This window comes from Brassica rapa, chromosome A06, assembly GCF_000309985.2.
Source record: "Brassica rapa cultivar Chiifu-401-42 chromosome A06, CAAS_Brap_v3.01, whole genome shotgun sequence".
NCBI classification, from domain to species: domain Eukaryota; kingdom Viridiplantae; phylum Streptophyta; class Magnoliopsida; order Brassicales; family Brassicaceae; genus Brassica; species Brassica rapa.
Window position 1 is genome coordinate 7,352,415 of NC_024800.2, and position 16,911 is coordinate 7,369,325.

At 35.7% G+C, this 16,911-nt stretch overlaps 4 protein-coding genes across 4 annotated transcripts; 3 read left to right on the forward strand and 1 right to left on the reverse strand.

Moving 5' to 3' along the window:
* The first annotated feature begins 62 nt into the window (after positions 1 to 62).
* Positions 63 to 1,229, forward strand: LOC103872591 (protein YLS3). Its single transcript, XM_009151024.3, has 3 exons — positions 63 to 718; positions 825 to 878; positions 960 to 1,229. Exons 1-3 carry the CDS (start codon positions 358 to 360, stop codon positions 1,082 to 1,084), a joined length of 540 nt encoding a protein of 179 aa, XP_009149272.1. The 5' UTR covers positions 63 to 357; the 3' UTR covers positions 1,085 to 1,229.
* A 228-nt stretch (positions 1,230 to 1,457) lies between these two features.
* On the forward strand, positions 1,458 to 5,758 carry LOC103872592. Its single transcript, XM_033272264.1, has one exon. The coding sequence runs from the start codon at positions 3,611 to 3,613 to the stop codon at positions 4,133 to 4,135; it is 525 nt and encodes a 174-aa protein (XP_033128155.1). The 5' UTR covers positions 1,458 to 3,610; the 3' UTR covers positions 4,136 to 5,758.
* On the forward strand, positions 5,758 to 6,993 carry LOC103872594 (nudix hydrolase 4). Its single transcript, XM_009151026.3, has 2 exons — positions 5,758 to 6,198; positions 6,310 to 6,993. Exons 1-2 carry the CDS (start codon positions 6,011 to 6,013, stop codon positions 6,749 to 6,751), a joined length of 630 nt encoding a protein of 209 aa, XP_009149274.1. The 5' UTR covers positions 5,758 to 6,010; the 3' UTR covers positions 6,752 to 6,993.
* LOC103872595 (probable endo-1,3(4)-beta-glucanase ARB_01444) lies at positions 6,641 to 15,609 on the reverse strand. The gene is made up of 13 exons (XM_033272226.1): positions 15,299 to 15,609; positions 14,986 to 15,226; positions 14,719 to 14,905; positions 14,597 to 14,635; positions 12,632 to 14,518; positions 12,439 to 12,540; positions 12,306 to 12,341; positions 12,100 to 12,231; positions 11,915 to 11,976; positions 11,721 to 11,828; positions 8,694 to 11,625; positions 7,998 to 8,105; positions 6,641 to 7,628 (listed from the first exon to the last, which is right to left on the reverse strand). The coding sequence occupies exons 11-13, from the start codon at positions 10,314 to 10,316 to the stop codon at positions 7,353 to 7,355; spliced, it is 2,007 nt and encodes a 668-aa protein (XP_033128117.1). The 5' UTR covers positions 10,317 to 11,625; positions 11,721 to 11,828; positions 11,915 to 11,976; positions 12,100 to 12,231; positions 12,306 to 12,341; positions 12,439 to 12,540; positions 12,632 to 14,518; positions 14,597 to 14,635; positions 14,719 to 14,905; positions 14,986 to 15,226; positions 15,299 to 15,609; the 3' UTR covers positions 6,641 to 7,352.
* Between the last annotated feature and the right edge of the window lie 1,302 nt (positions 15,610 to 16,911).

Sequence of the window (16,911 nt, forward strand, 5' to 3'; positions counted from 1 at the left end):
ATGGTTGAAAACTACAACAAACCGTATGTTCATGCTCTGTTCTGTTCATGTAATAGCAATCTTTTCTGTGAACTCTTATAATTAGATTGAAATTAGGATTTAACTAATTAACGTCAGACAATCCAGAGCTTAGTCTTCGATCCATTGCATAAGAACCGGATCAGAACAGATTTTGTTACTGTTTCTCGAAAAACCAGGGAGAAACTCGATTAGATTGCAAAACAAACAAAACTATAACCAACGTGTGTGTACTATATAAGACACGTGAAGATGTATTACATCAATCCACACAACTTTCAAAGGAAGACAACATAATAACCGTTTGTTTGAAATATTAAGCTCTTTGCTTTTTTGAAAATGGAGGTCGTTAGATTCGCCGTCGCCGTCGTTTTTGTATTGTTCTCCGTCTCGTCATCTAAGGCTGAGCCTACACCGGCAATGGGTGGAGGCGGAGGAGGAGGAGGAGATGCTCACTCAATGCCGTGTATACAGAAACTGATGCCATGTCAGCCTTATCTTCACTCGGTGACTCCTCCACCGCCCGCGTCGTGTTGCCTGCCGATGAAGGAGATCGTCGAGAAAGACGCCACGTGTCTTTGCTCCGTCTTCAACAATGTCGACATGCTCAAATCGCTTAACCTCACTAAAGAAAACGCTCTTGTTCTCCCTAAAGCTTGTGGCGCCAAGGCTGACATCTCGCTATGCAAATCCAGCAATGGTAAGCCACTTAATACGACGCCGTTTACAGTAGGTTTTAGCTTGATGCACGCACGTTTTTGTTCCTTATCTTTATTATTTTTAATTTTTTTTTTAATTTTACTAAGGCACCACTACACCTTCGACGGGAACTACCACAACTCCTCCGGCATCTTCCACTGGTATGATTACATAATCTTATAATAACAGTTGTACGTGGTGGAGTATATATTTATCTTTGTTTTTTTTTAATACATGAACAGGAAGCGGTTCCACCGGAGCTTCATCTTCTTCAACGGATAAACCAACAAACTCGGCTCCTGCCATCAACTTCGCCGGAGCTAGCTTCGCATCAGCTTTCATGGCATTGGCAACAATCTTCTTCTGATCTACTACTATATTGCATTTTTTCTTTATTCATTATTATGTAGGTTTTTTATATGTTGAAAATTTGTTTGGTTATTAATTATTATTATTATTATCATTATGTACTTTGAAATTTCTAATAATAGTAATAATTTCCAGCATGTCTTTACCAACACTTTCTCTAATTAGTTTAATGCCCAAATCTAAATTCATCTCATTACGGTTTTTGTTTTAATTTATTTTTTGTGTACATGTAATGCAATCACAAACATGTACATTACCACAGAGATTGCAGAGACGCATCCTTTGTCCTTCCTAGTACGATTGTGCTATGGCTTTATCTCTAGGGACTGGATAGTCCGTTTTAAACACGTCTACAGAGAAGCTAATGGTCTTGCAGATGGCTTGGCTACTTATGCTTTTTCTCTAGCGTTAGGATTTCATATTTTTGATGTTGTTCCAGTAGAAGTTAGTCTCTTGTTGATTGAGGATGGTTCAGGCCCACCTAAGTTGAAGCATGTGGTCGAGTAGTACGTTTTTTGTTTTGAAATAAATTAAACTTGGGAGGTTTTTCTCCCTTGTATTCACCAAAAAAAAAAACATGTACATTACCACAAGTCGATATGAACTATGAATTAGTGATACTATGAGGTTACTACTTCAAACTATTAATTTTACATATACTGGTGTATAGTATACATATGTCAAGTATACAATATGTTTAAAATAGGTATATACCTCGTTAGTCTGATAGCTAACGTTTTTGGAAGCTAGTTTTTAAGCTACTGTCGAGATTTTGACGTTGCAACTCCCGGATAATGTAATAGGAAATGATTCCCTGTTAAAATATGTTGACGATAGCTACTTGAGATCCCCTTTTTACTTTGATTATAACTAACGTTTTTATATAATTTTATCCAAGTGTTTGTGACTGTGCTTTTTTAAGATATAATTGAGTAGGAAATCTTGTGACAGTTCATCAAATGGATCCGGTATAGTTTTTTTATTTGTAAGATTGATTCAAATAATAAAAAATGAGCAAGAATACAAAACAAGTAGAGTCTGAAGTCCAGGACACTTTACAAATAAAATCATATAATTCGAACCACTGACAGCGACAAATGCATATCTGCAAGCAAACATACAGCCGCATAAACATATACACATGCACATTAGTGTGTTTTTTTTTATCCCCGTATGAAGGCATAAGTTAAGAGTGCTCAACAAAAATTTTATACATACTAATTAGCTTTTTATCATCGCTACTAAATTGTTTGTATGTAATTTTCGTAATCAATTAGAAAGTATATACTGAAAATTATAATCTGGAGGGTGGAGCTAAATATATGTTCGTAGCCACATGAGTTAACTCTGATAATCAAATCTACATAATACATTCTCACATATGGCATGCTTTTTAAAAATGTCGCAACTAACAAAGATACATCTATACATGTATGATGTATCCAGATATCTAATGAGCTGTATTTGTATATTATGATATTCCTATTTGTTTCATGGTACCTACTTATGTAATCTTTGTTTTTGGCTTTTGGAAATTCTAAAAACAGATAAACTAATTAATATTATAATAAGTAAAAAAATGTAAATAAAAAGGAAACCGAAACAAGAGAAGCCATGTCTGATGATGAGTTAGGTAGCGTCGTGACTCGAGCTCAGCCCAATCGCCCAGCTTATCCCAATCAAACCCATCCTTCATGGCTTCATCCATGTGCTTCTTTGTTATACGTAGTGTAAAATGTAAGAAAATCGTTAAGCCATAACTTTTGATTTTATGATCATTTAAAATTTTTAATATACGTAAAATAAAAAGTGCATTCGTTTGAACGAGGGTTTACAAGTACCCAGAGCTGAATAAGAACATTTAGTTCTAAATGACATTTGTCACGACAAAAAGTTCTAAAGTCTGGAGTATATCCGAGGAACCGACCATTAAAAATCATAATTTTAACCGATCATTTTAGTTGTATACGGGGCATTATAAAAAATTTACATAAATAACAAGGATATAAAATTTTAGTTTAGCTTGGGGCATCAAGAAAATTTTAAAAATGTTGGACCAATACTGAATATACATTGTATTTTAGTAATTTCTAGTGTTTGGTAGAACTAAAGATAGATAGACAATGGAGCTGGTCTTATAAGGGATGAATCTGATTAATTATCGAGTTTGACTTGATTATATGATAATTATTAATTAAGTAGCAGCCAGATATATGTGAATTAATGAATTAAACTGATCAACGAAAACCTTACTTTTTGTAATTTGATTACTATATCTATCGGATAAAGCCCCCAATAAAGTTAAGAAGCGACAAGTATAAACCGGAGAGAGGAAGATACACCCAGACCTGTGAGTTGTACACAACCAGCTGAAAGAATAATTAACACTTAATCACCTCTTAATCCATAAACTAATAATGTATACACATAATTATAAAAGCCATCCCATTTCTGAGAAACTTCTCTCTTTGTGTATGCGACCTTCTCTTTCTCTCGTTCTTAATTCTACTTTTATATCACAATAATGGGAAACACATCTTCATGCGCACCATTGATCACATCATCAGGAGTAGTCAAAATATTATCTCCTTTCACCGGAACGCTCGACGTTTTCTCAAAGCCCATCAAAGCTTTAGATATCGTCTCTCAAAACTCCGGTCAATTCATCACCGACTCTACACTTCTCCAAATAGGCCACCGAGTCACCGCCGTATCTCCCGACGAGTTTTTGCGGCCGAGACGACATCTCTACCTTCTCCTTCCGACAGACATGCTCTTCTCCGTCTTAACACACGAAGAACTCGCTCTCATCTCCGAGAAAGCAGCAGAGATACTCAACGAGAGCCGGTATAACCATTTGAAGAGAGTATTCCCTGTTTGTATGTTTCCAGTGTCTGGAGACAAAAGAAGAAACTCATCATCGAGTAATGAAGATGATCACCATGATCATGATGGTGTGGAAATAAGAGACACTCTTGAAGAGAAGGTACTATGCGAATTGAACTATGGATCTTGGAGACCTGGATTGGAGACGATCGTCGAGAGCTAAATGAATAAAATCTTGAAGATCGATCGTTAATTATTTTACTATATTATTAATCTTAGACGAGTACATTTTGTTATTTATTTTTGTTTCCCTAGTTTTTTTTTTGTCCGAGTTATGAAGAAAAATTGAGGCCTAAATACATGAATATATTCACGATATACTGAATTTTAGTTGGAATCATTGGTTAATTATACATTTGAATTATAGAGATTGGCCCAATCTCTATATCAACTTTTAAGAACAAGTAGTTTAGCAGTTTCATTGAAACAAAATCAGACTCCTAACAGAAAAAATTACATAGTTTGAGATAACCTCACATGCAAGTAACTAATTTTGACTGGATATTGTTTCTTGTAGTATTAACCCGACAGCTATACTGAGTCTGGGTGTTTTTTCCATCCGATAAAAAAGATAATGGTCAACGTAGACGCTGGTTTCTGGTAAACCAGATTTTAGGTACAACTATTTTGGTACGTATATATTTATAAACATACATGTTAAGTTTTGAACGTTTAATTAATATAGATTTGAGAACTTAATTGGAACCATAGCAGATGCTCTGAATATAAAGATTTCGCCAGCCGATCTAATAACCAAAGAAGGAATATTATAGAAAGGACCTGCATATTTTTTTCGTCCTAGGCCAAAGTCTACACACCTACCTGAGTATAGGTATATCATAATTCATACATAAGCAAGCTTTTAGCATTAAATAATCTGTGATAAGAACACAGACAGAAAATACTGATGATTAGTGTTCAATCCAATTCAAAAATACTGATGCTAGGTTAAGGCCCATTTAAAATAAAAGCTTATCGGTTGTATCCATGTTTGGGCTTCTAGAAAAAAAAATGAGGATGACAAAGCAACAAGAGTCACCTTAGATAGACTAGAGGAGGGGCCTCGCCTAATAGCGTGTTTGCGTCAGGAGTTTGTGGATGAGCACACACTCTTTTTAGTATTTTTTCTGTCCGAAAAAGCATAAACAGACAAAAATGAGGAACCCACTTGCACAGCTTCCCCATGCGCTCATAGTGCGCGTGTCTCCTACGTCTTCCATTTTGTGTCTTCTCCCGTGTCTGTGCCGAGATTTTTCTGTTTTTGGTCGTTAACGAGTTGACTTTTTTTAATAGCGATCTAAGTTTGATTTTTCTTGACGAAAAAATTAAACAAAAATCTAGAAGAACAACAAAAACATGGCTTATCGATTTGTCAGTAGAATCGAATGTTCCGTAGACCTGGAAAAAAATCGAATGTTCTGTAGACTTTTGTATCAATTTATATTAACTTTTAAATGGTTATTTACATACCTCATGGTTTGTTGTAACTAACAAAGTCTCTATTTTGTTAAAAAAATTTAAGATTCAGAATCAATTAAGCTGAGAGTTAGCTCAATAACAAAACAACAAATCTCAAAATAGAGAAATAAAACAGTTAAGCTAGATTCAGTTAGCCAAGAAACCTAGAAAAATCAATTCATTAACTGTGGAAATCAATTTAATAGCCAGTCAAATATTATATTAGACCTTTCTCAAAAACTAAAATAAAATAAAACATATATATATATATATATATTTATACATTATATAATTCTAAAAATATATATAGCGAGTTGATATTGTAAAACAAAAACAAAAAGAGGTTGGACGAAACGTCTGAAGCGCGTGAGAGGTTCCAATATCTCGTGTGGTTTTCCATATAAAGACAGTTCTAAAACCGAACCATCTTAACAAAATCGCTTCTCTCTCTCTCTTTATTGTTGCTTATCCATTCTCTCTCTCTTCCTTATATCGATCCTCTCGAATTCGAGAACAGAGCCTTTTGATTCCAACCCTCTCTCCTGTTCTCAATTAGTGGGTCAAAAGAGGGATTCAAAAAATGACAGGCTTCTCTGTGTCTCTTATCGTGTCAAACTTATCAAACGTCGCCTCGTACCTATCTCCCATCTTCGAGACCATCCCGTCTAAGGTTGTTCCAGCGCAGATCGAGAAGGTTGTCTCTCTCGTCTCTCGCACCGGGAGAGATTTGCAGCGTTACGATAACGAAGGCTATCGTCAAGTCGTCGGGTACGTCAAACACGTGTTGAAAAGTTTTTCCACCTTTGACGTCACTCTCTATCTATCGCTGTTCATTTGGGAATCTCATATTTTTTTTTAAATTTGGTCAAATCTCCGCAGATGCGTTCCGTACAGATACAAGAAACGACAAGGCAATGGAACCGAGACAAAAGAGATCGAACTTCTCCTTATCAGTGCTCAAAAGGGCAAAGGAATGTTATTCCCAAAAGGAGGTTGGGAGATTGATGAGTCTATGGAGGAAGCAGCTTTGAGAGAGACGATAGAGGAAGCTGGTGTAACGGGAGAGCTCGAGGAAAAGCTTGGGAAATGGCAATACAAGAGTAAAAGACAGAGCGTGATTCACGAAGGTTACATGTTTGCGTTGCTTGTTGACCAAGAGTATGAGCGGTGGCCTGAGGCGGAGACTAGACAACGGAGATGGGTTGGTTTGGATGAAGCGAGAGAGGTGTGTCAGAACTGGTGGATGAGAGAAGCTCTTGAAGTATTTGTTAACCTGAAGTGTAAGGCCGAGGAGGTTGAGATTGAAGCTAATGATGTTTAGAGGTTGGTGGAACAGAGCTTTTAGACTTAGTGTCCACAGGGATCAGAAGAAGAAGCTTACTGGGGAGGATTCATTTGGTCACAGCATCTCTCTGTCTCTTGAGAGTTGTGGAAAAGTTTTGATTGTATGAAAATAAGATGTCAACTATATACTCCTAATTTTATTCAATCTTTTTGTATTTAATGATTCATTTATTCTTTGATTGTGAAGAAAATGCTAGTCATTTTCCTCTTTTTTTTGTACTATAAGCTTCTATAGGAACACATTTAGTGTAAGAAAGTAGATTTTTCTTCGAAAGACCACTATATTGTGAATAATCTATTACCGGATTACCATTAAACTGCATGGACTAAAACCTAAAACCTGATTTTAATTCAAAAGAGCTTGAATTCCGGAATAAGTGTTTTAGCACATCTCCAGATTTCACCTACCGATTGACTACAACAATGCGGGCAAAGTTAAGGTTCCTTAAATAAAACATTTTAATAAACTCAAATCAAATGTTTAGCTTCATGATCACACACACGTCTGATAATACTTAAGAATTGTACTGCAGAATCTTAGCTTTAATTATTATTACTAGACTTCATGACCAGCGTCTCTAGTCTCTACTGTGAACCCACCACAATAGATTACTCAGAGAGTTTCCATCGTCAAACTCATGTAATCCTCGAATCTTCTGTAAAGCTTCATATTTGTCGTAAACACTTTCCAAAGCATAAACAAAGCCTTTCCAACCATCTTGAACGCCGTCTCTCTTCAACGCAGGCAAAGTCCACTTCACGAGCTGCTTCACGAATTTAACATCGGAGAAGAGGACTTCCGAAACGGGAGTCAACGGTAATAACTGTTGACCAAGCCGACACTCTTTCCACTCCTTTATTAGGGATAAATGTCCCACATCGGATATTGGAAGGGATCCTAAACAATATATAAGATAGATGAGTCACTCCACTTAGCACCAATTGGTTTTAGGTTGGAAGTCCATCTAGCTTAATATGGTATCAGAGCCCGATCCACGCAGTCCAATCCGATCCATTATCGATCCAGCCCAAAGTCGGCCCATCGATCCTTGCCCGAGCATTCCGAGATTGACGCTCAAAGAGCCATCATCTCGAGGGGGCGTATTAGGGATAAATGTCCCACATCGGATATTGGAAGGGATCCTAAACAATATATAAGATAGATGAGTCACTCCACTTAGCACCAATTGGTTTTAGGTTGGAAGTCCATCTAGCTTAATATCCTTATCACCGAACCATAGGCTACTGTCTCTCTTTGTTGACCATAATACCCCAACCAAACGATTCTTGGCAGTGAATTCTTTTGGGTATATCGTGTCATCTTCTTTCACCTGCACACCAAAAAAAGAAAAACAGTAGGCAAATTTGATTACTAGCTACTATTCCAGCAATTTGGTTTGAATCTGGTTAACAAATATATGATATATCTTATGTTTTGGTTTGGTTCATTTCAGATTTCCGGTTTCGTCGAACCCAAAGCCGAACCGCAACGATCTAACAATTGCAAGTTGTAACAAAGAAAAATTAACCTGATCCAACTACAACAATTACATAACCAAAAAAAAAAATAGCTTAAATCAAACCCATCAACAATAGAAAATTGGAAAACTGATTTGGTAACTGTTTTGTCAAATAAAATTTTAATTATAAAGTAGAAACTCACCTAATTATTCCCAAAAATGTGTAATTTCTTTGATGTACTTCCTAGTTTCAAAAAAAACCAAACATTTTAGAGGATTATAACTAGGAAGTTTTAATTATAACTAGGAAGTGTTTCAAAAAAAAAACTTCCTAGTTATTCATTTTTTTTTCATTTGATTTCTATAAGTGTCCCCTCTTATAAACCAAACAAACCGGACTAAAATCTAAGACACAACCCAATTCGGTTTATTCGAATGACTTGGTTTGAAAACCGTTACCTGCCACCACATTTTCGAGGCGTGGATCTCAAGCGACATGATCGTCGAAGCCGCCGCAACAACATGAACGTCACCATACGCTAAACCTAACAAAGCAGCTGAGTAATAAGCGTTCACAGCCTCGCTCGGACACACCTGATTCCTCCCGTCGGCGAATACAGTCAACCCTCCCGCCCAAGAGTGTAGCTTGAAAACGTCAAAACATCTCAAACGGGGGAAAACAGAATCATAACCACCACACTTCCTCCCCAACGTCATGTAATCCGCCATAAGAGCGTACGCATGAGATTTGTATCTCTTCCCCCACAAAGGATCGATCTTAACGAGCACAGCGATCGCGTAGAGAAAGTAACCTAGATGAACATGGTGATTATTGTAAATCCCATACCCGTGATCTTCTCGTGCATTTTTCCCTCCTTGCGTTGTGATAATACCTCCCCATTTAGGATCATACACAAACGAGTTTGGTCCGAAGCTCCCGTCAAGCCACGGCTCGATCTTGTCCTTTAAGTACTTACTGATCTCTGGGATCACGTGGAGATATGAGACTTCTTCAGCGATCAAAGCCAGCCTCGCCGCTCTCGCTATCACTTTCCCGTAGTGATAAGTCCAACTCGAGACGGGAGAGGAAGAGTTTAATGCGATAACGTCTTTGATGAGAGCTGAGATGATCTCTTCGCGTGACGAATCTTGTTTCACTCCTTTGAGTGAATGCCACGTAATTGAAACAGTGTCCGGTTTAAGAACCCATGAATCTCCGATAACACCGGTTAAGTCTCCGTCGATGCTTTTGTATTTGATTTTGTCTAGTACGGTGGCTGATTCTGACAATAGCTTTAGATGAAGAGGATGCGCGAGCATCAGGAGATCTCCGTGGCCTCTCTTCTCCCATTTGTACTCTAAAGTGAAGGGCGTTGTGAAGTCAGCGTCGCCGGAAACCGGGTAAGAGCGACTGAACCGGTCGAGGATCGGTTCGAAATCTGGTTTGGAGTTAGGTAACACAGCGATTCGGATTAAACCGGAAAACTCGCCACGGCAATGAATCGAGGAGTTGTCTTTTTTGGTTAGTTTAGTAGGCGTAGTGGTGTAAATCAACCATGTTTGGTTGTTGTTAAGCTTGGCTGTGTACTTTGTACACGAGCTGTTTCCGGAAAAGGACACGAACTCGTGGCTTGTTGAGATTGTGATCTTGTTGCAGGAGACCGAGAAGGTGATGAACGGGCTTCCTCTGACGAGGAAGAATCTGAGATTAGAGTAAGGGAAGTCAAGATTGACGCCGAGATCGCTGAATGAAGAGATCTGATGAGTTTGTTTGGAACTCTGGTCAATGGGTGAACCGGAGATGGTAATGTCCGGTTTGAAAACCTCGTGGAAGAAGTCTGAGTTATGAAACAGAGATGGGTACGAGATGGAGAGTGATGATTTCGCCGGTTTGATGAGGTAAGGGTGGAAGTACTCAGGTTGGTCGTCTTTACCGAGAGTGAAGTTCTGGAAGAAAGAGTTAGTAGGAAGAGGGTTTGAGAGGAGATGGTTGCTGAAGAAGCGAGATGGGTCGGGTAAAACAGAGGCTTCGCATTTCGGGAACCGGAACGGAGCGTCGCCCTTTGGTTTCGACTGAGCCATTTCTCTCTAATTTTGGTTTCCCCTAGTTCTCTGTCTTGTTTGTTTTTAGAAAGTGATTAGAAGATGTATCGTCTGAATCTGCAGCGACATTGGTATGGTAGGAGAAGAAGCGCGATGATTTGTTTTCTTTCTCGGAAACGCACACTACTTCTCATGCAACATGCCACGTGGCACATTTGATCCCCCTCCAAGAAAAGAAAAACATAATCCGACACAAATTTAAAATATACGCTTTAATTAAAGAGAAAACAGTCATTAAAACCTTGAACTTTCAAATTAAAACCAAAAAAACCTTCAACTTATGTTTGAGTCAAAAAAATCATCAACTTTCAAATATTAGTCACTAGGGCCGGACCCGCCCTACGGACGGATCAGCAAATGAAAGAAACAGTACAAATACATTTTAAATTTTAATAAATTTTAGTTTGTTTTTAATTATAATTTTTACTATTTTTACTACAAAATTTACTTCTCTTTTTTTACAAATTATATATTTGTTATTATATTAAAACAATTCATAAATATTATAAGTATTTTACTTTGTTCACAATATTTTATTTTCTTGAATTTATTAGATTTTTAATAAATTTCTTCTTAAATTTTATAATTTTAAAAAAATCGAAAAAGAAAATTCAATTTTTTTTTAAAGAACAATAAGCAAGTATCATTAAAAATATTTGTTATTTTTATGATTCTTCAAATTCACATTAACAAAAATCTGAAAAATAATAAATTTCGTAATTGTTTCCTTTTTTCTATTATCAAATTTTTTTCTTTTTTTTTATCACCAAAATTTAGGTTAAACCAAAAAAAAATAGAAAACCATAACTATTTGATGTATTGTTAGACTTAAAGATTATTTATAGAGAATTTGATGTATTGTTAATATTTATTCGAATGTTATGAGAACTTTGAAAGAACTTTTACAAATGATTAATAAAATAACATTGTATTTCTTATATTCTTGTAGAAGATGAATCCAATTAAAAATATTTTAAGGAAAAAATAAATTCATTTCAAATTCTTAATCTAATAAAATATTTTATTTAAAGTGAAACGTTAAATAAAAATCAATAAAAAACCATACTTTCAAAAAACTGTAAACCACATCCCTCGATAACTCAATGCAGTTAAAATAAATATTGAATCCTAGATATTTAGCCTATTAAACTCAAATCCTCACTCACCCACTCAACCATTCACCAATAGGAAAAAAGTATTAAAACTTTTTATGAAAAATGTGACTTGGCTCGTTCTCTGGTTTCTTTTTGGAGGACAAACACCGCCGCACTTGTGCATGTATTCCCTCCTGCACCAAGTTAGTTTGTAACCAAACATTAATCCAACTGTTCATATTCAAAGTTTTGAGCTTTTACAGCTCTAGCTTTAGTTGGGTTTAGTTACCTAACGGCTTATGCTGACTTGCATCTTTGGATTCTTTGACACATTTGTGTTGTTGTTGTTTATTGCTCCACCATTGGGTCTCTTGCTCAGTGGTTCCACTCTTTATTCCTTGCATTATTGATCCAAATTTCACAAGCTTTCAAAGCTAAAATGTTTGTAAGCTCTTGCAAAGAACCAGTTCTTTAGGAAAATACCTTTAAGGTGTTTCCTCTTCTTTTTCCGAGTCATCCTCATCGTCATCTGAACCCATCTAAAACTAAATAAAGCAAAATCAGTATACAGATCATAGCTTTCAAAAAAATTAAGTGAGTCAATGCTACTCTCAACCCATCAAAAAGAAAACTAAACTTTGCACTAATTAAAACGAATTTAAATTTACCACATCAGAGTTAAGAGTCAGATTTATCTTTGTCATCTGCCTCAGATTCACCAGCTTCAATGTTGGCCTTTTCATCAGCTTCACTGTTGGCCTTTTGATCATTCAACCCAGTGGCGTTTGATTTCTCCAACTCTAAAATAACAATATCAATTTAGAAGTCGTAACAAAACCACAAAACTAACTTTAATACAGTAAAGAAAACTTACCATTCTGAAACCTATCCATGGTGATTTCCTCATCTTCTTTTGAATAAAAATATGGAAAAAATTGAACACAGACAAAAGATAAGCTTCCAACTTCAATACATATAACCATTGTAGTAAAAACATTGAAACTTACCAGAGTTAACCTCACATCTGAGACTACAGTTTGTTTCAAGTTATTTGAATAAATGGAAATGGAATCTGTCTAACCAGTCACATGGGACATATTTGTATAATCCTGTGAGAAAATCCAAGAACAAATCATGCATTAGCATCATCTCAGTATATTGAGTTTGAGATCACATAACTGTTACTGCTGTACTACTCACACTTGGTTCTTGAGACGCTATCTTCTGCGCAGAATTTGAGCCATAGCACCAGTTGCCTAAAAGAATAAGATTAGAGTTAACTTAGAAGTTTCAACTCAAAGCAAACAATCTTTCATTCTCCCTTTTAGCCTGCTTAATGATCTTTCGTAAAGCAAACAAAACCAAATCCAAGAAGACTCAGAAAATAACATGAAACGTTAGTAAAGTCAAAACTACACTCATTGCCAAAGCTTATAGTTACTCTGAGAAGCAACCCTGCGGCTTGTGCACTACTATTACAGTCCTCAACCACTTCACTGCAGGAAGTTAAAATAAAGATTTGGAAACAAAAGTATGAAAATTCTGAGATTAGACACTGGATTTTGTTTAAAAACTCCGATGATCATGAGTATAAAGAACGGAATAACCTTAGCGCCGAGGAGAAGCATGTCCACACCTATATGCTCTCACCACCGCGTATCACGTTCTCTCTTCCCGGAACTTTAAAAGTCAGACCCAGACTGTGGAAGAATAACGCCCAACCTTCAAATCAAGGATGAATCTGTAACAGGTAGCTTGGGATCGTCAGCAAGAAGATGGAAGAACGCTATCAAATTCGAGGTTGTTACTCAATCAAGAACGACGAAGATAAAAACTGGTTCAACCCTAATATTAAAACGCCGTGTTTTCACTTAGAGGTATCAGCACGGGCTGGGTCAGTTGTGCAAGAAATAAGGCCCATAAAGAACACGAAGCCCACCTGTACATAGAATAACTTAAATGAAACGATGTGTTTTGGCAAGGTGGGACACGTGTTGACACCAGAAGCTTCGACTTTCCAGGCTGGAGGCACAGGAGAGAGGCAAACAATTTTATATATATATAGATTTTAATTCTCATATTTTGTTGACTCTGCCGTTTAAGAAACCCGAATAGTCAATTGTTAAAATCAATTAAAACTAAACGTCTATTAACTATCCAAACAATATTTTTCTTATAAAACTGATTAAAACATTGATTAAATGACGTCTTTTTGCTTCTGGAAACACTCAAATCATCTCTTTCGCAAAACTAGAGCCCCAAATCAACTTCATCTTCTTCACTTTGGTCTCGCGAAAGAAATGTTTTAAGTGTTTCAGAAGAAAACAAAACCTCGGTTGATCAATGTTTTAATCGATTTTTAAAATGATGTCGTTTATAGAGTTAACATGCATTTATTTTTAATCAAATTTAACGGTTGACTATTCGGAGCTCTTAAATGACCGAGTCAACAAAATATGAAATTTAAAATGACCAATATTTGAAAGTTGGTGATTATTTTGGCTTAAACATGAGTTTGAGGTTTTTTTGGCTTTAATCTGAAAGTTTGGGATTTTAATGGCTGTTTTCTCTTTAATTAAATGGTAGAACTCCTCTCAGGTTTTTAAAAATCATTTTTTTCTTTTAATTTTAGAAATTGAATTATTAGATTTAAATTTTAAAAAACTCATAAATTGTTGGATTTTATAAAATTTAAACAAATATGACATAAAAACATATTAAAAATAGGAATACAAATTTATAATTAAAAATTTTAAATAAACATGAAAGAAAAACATAAATCTAGTTGGTACTTGGAAAACTATATATATGCTTTCAAATCTGAAGAAAAGTTTCCAATGGTTTTTTTGTAGCCACCTTTCTAGAGATGGAAGTTCAACCATTTGAGTAAGATTTTCTCCGGGAGTAATCTCAGAAGTTCTTCTATATCATGCAACAGACATGAAACTATTTATTGTTATTTACAACACACATATACATTAGTCAAAATTCAAAAAGAGATATGCTTAATCATTACTTGGTTGTCCTCACCACCAACTCAATAAGCTGAGGCATCTTCTTCAAACTAAGATGAGCGAGGAGCTGAAACTGCAGTTCCCAAGATTAGTTAATAAATCATCAAGCACAAATACAAAGGAATATGAGTATAGAGAAACAAGTGTGGACCTTTATGAGTTGTGAGATCAATCCAAGCACAAGATGAGGCTGCAAGAAAATTTATTCAGTGGTCACAATCTTCTCTAGCAGTCTAAACATCATATATTAAAAATCAAGCAAGCAAAGCATACCCATCCTTCAGCTAGGTCATGTGTCCCAATATTAACCATGTTGCTTCCAACAGCTCTAGCAGAGTTGAGACAGAGCGTATGATTTTCATCTCTCTCCCACAGTTAAGTACTCTCTTCGTGTTGATGGCTCGTTCATCAATCGTCCCAGGAATTGCCATATTAATAAACTGCTATATTAATAAACTTACTGTGCCAAAAAAAGAATCAAGTCAAACCCCCAGAAACCATATCTAAGATGCAATTCAATGAAAAAAACTCTACATTTACCATAGAAGCACACCATCTTTCACAAGCTCATACAAACAAACATTATCTTAGTTATCTTCGAGTCCAAGAAACACATTTAAGACATCGAAAGGGATTCACAAAACTAATCAGAAGCCAAATCTGGTAAGATCTCTTTGATTTCTTTCTCCTTGAACGCATAGGTGAGTGACTTCACCTTCACCAACACAGGTGGAAGATCCTCTAACGTAACCTTATTTCTCTAATTCTTCAACGCCGCAAACTAAAACACGAATCCGAAAGGTTTATATACAGATTGAAAAACGAGATTGCATAGCCATGGATTCAGAGTTACCTTGGAATTGAGAGAATGAAGCTCGACTTGCATGAGCTGGCTTTGTAGCCATGGATCCGAAACGATTACTCCCACGCCAGATATCAACCTCTTTGTAAAGAGAAGGAGATGGAGATCAAAAGTGAGAGAGAAGATAGAGTGATTGGGATTCGAAGAGGAAGAAAGAAGAGAATATTACATTGGGAGACAGTTTTATGTTTTTTATAACACAATAGAAGAGTTTCTATTACCAAAACAGTTTATTCTAGGGGTGGGTGTTCGGGTACCCGTTCGGGTTCGGGTTGGGTATTTTGGATTTTCGGGTATTTCGGTATAGAGGTCTAGAACCTGTTCGGGTATTTCTGTACTTCGGGTCGGGTTCGGGTATTTTTAGTTCGGATTCGGTTATTTCGGATCGGGTTCGGATATTTAGATTTTGAAAAAAAATATTAAAATTTTCATTTCTCAAGTTTATTGTATTTAAAAATATAACTTTTAGTTAACTAATTTTTTATTTTTAATAGATTGAATGGTTAATAGATTTGGATATAACATTTTAAAACTAAAAAGGCACTAATTTAGTTATTTTTTTTTAAATTTTGGATATAACTTTTTGTTAATTTTTGAAATAAAAAACTTGACATGCATTTTAAGTGAGTAGCAAATCATTTTTTCCGGAATTGTATGTATATCATATGAACTTAAATTATGTGTAGTATCAATATAAATATTTTATATAAAATGAGAGATATAAACTAGAAACATAAGGTTAATTATACATATGTTCGGTTATCTTCGGATATCCATTCGGGTTCGGGTATTATCCGTTCGGGTTCGGGTATCCAATCTCTCCTTATTCAATACCCGTTCGGGTATTTTGCTACTTCGGTTCGGATTTCGGTTCGGTTTTTTCGGATCGGGTTCGGGTGCCACTTCGGATATCGGGTAAAGTGCCCACCCCTAGTTTATTCTAACAGTTTCCTTTTTTCTTAACTAAACTAGTCTATTATTAATTATGCATCTGACTAACTAAACTAGAATTATAGGCGGGAACCTACCTCAGCCGCACATATTTCTTTCCATCCGACGACCAAGATTAAATCAGAACACATTGGAATAGACATATATATGTCTTAGTGGGGGTTATTGGTTGGTGTATTTTGATAGATTTGAAAATCCAAACTAAATCTAGTGTTATTGGTTCTATGATTTTAAAATATGTATTGAAATCATGTGTTATTCGTTTAATGATTCATAAATTCTAATTCAAATCAAGTGTTATTCGTTTAATGATTCATAAATTCTAATTCAAATCAAGTGTTATTCAATCATACATATTTACTAATATATTTGATTTCATAATGTATTTGAATGGATTTGCATGGATTTCTTTGTGAAAAATACAAAGGCCCAAATCCGAAGGAAAACTTCCGGATTTGTAAATACTAATCCGAGAAAATTTGAAAATTTGTATATTTTACTTGGATTTATAAATACTATACGGATTTCTAAATCAATAAAAATATATAAACCAATAACACCTCCTTAATTCCTGACCTTTGGATTTACTGCTGTACTTTTACTATTAATGGCTCATATTCATTTTATCATCTAATCCCACTTCATTTTTTTTT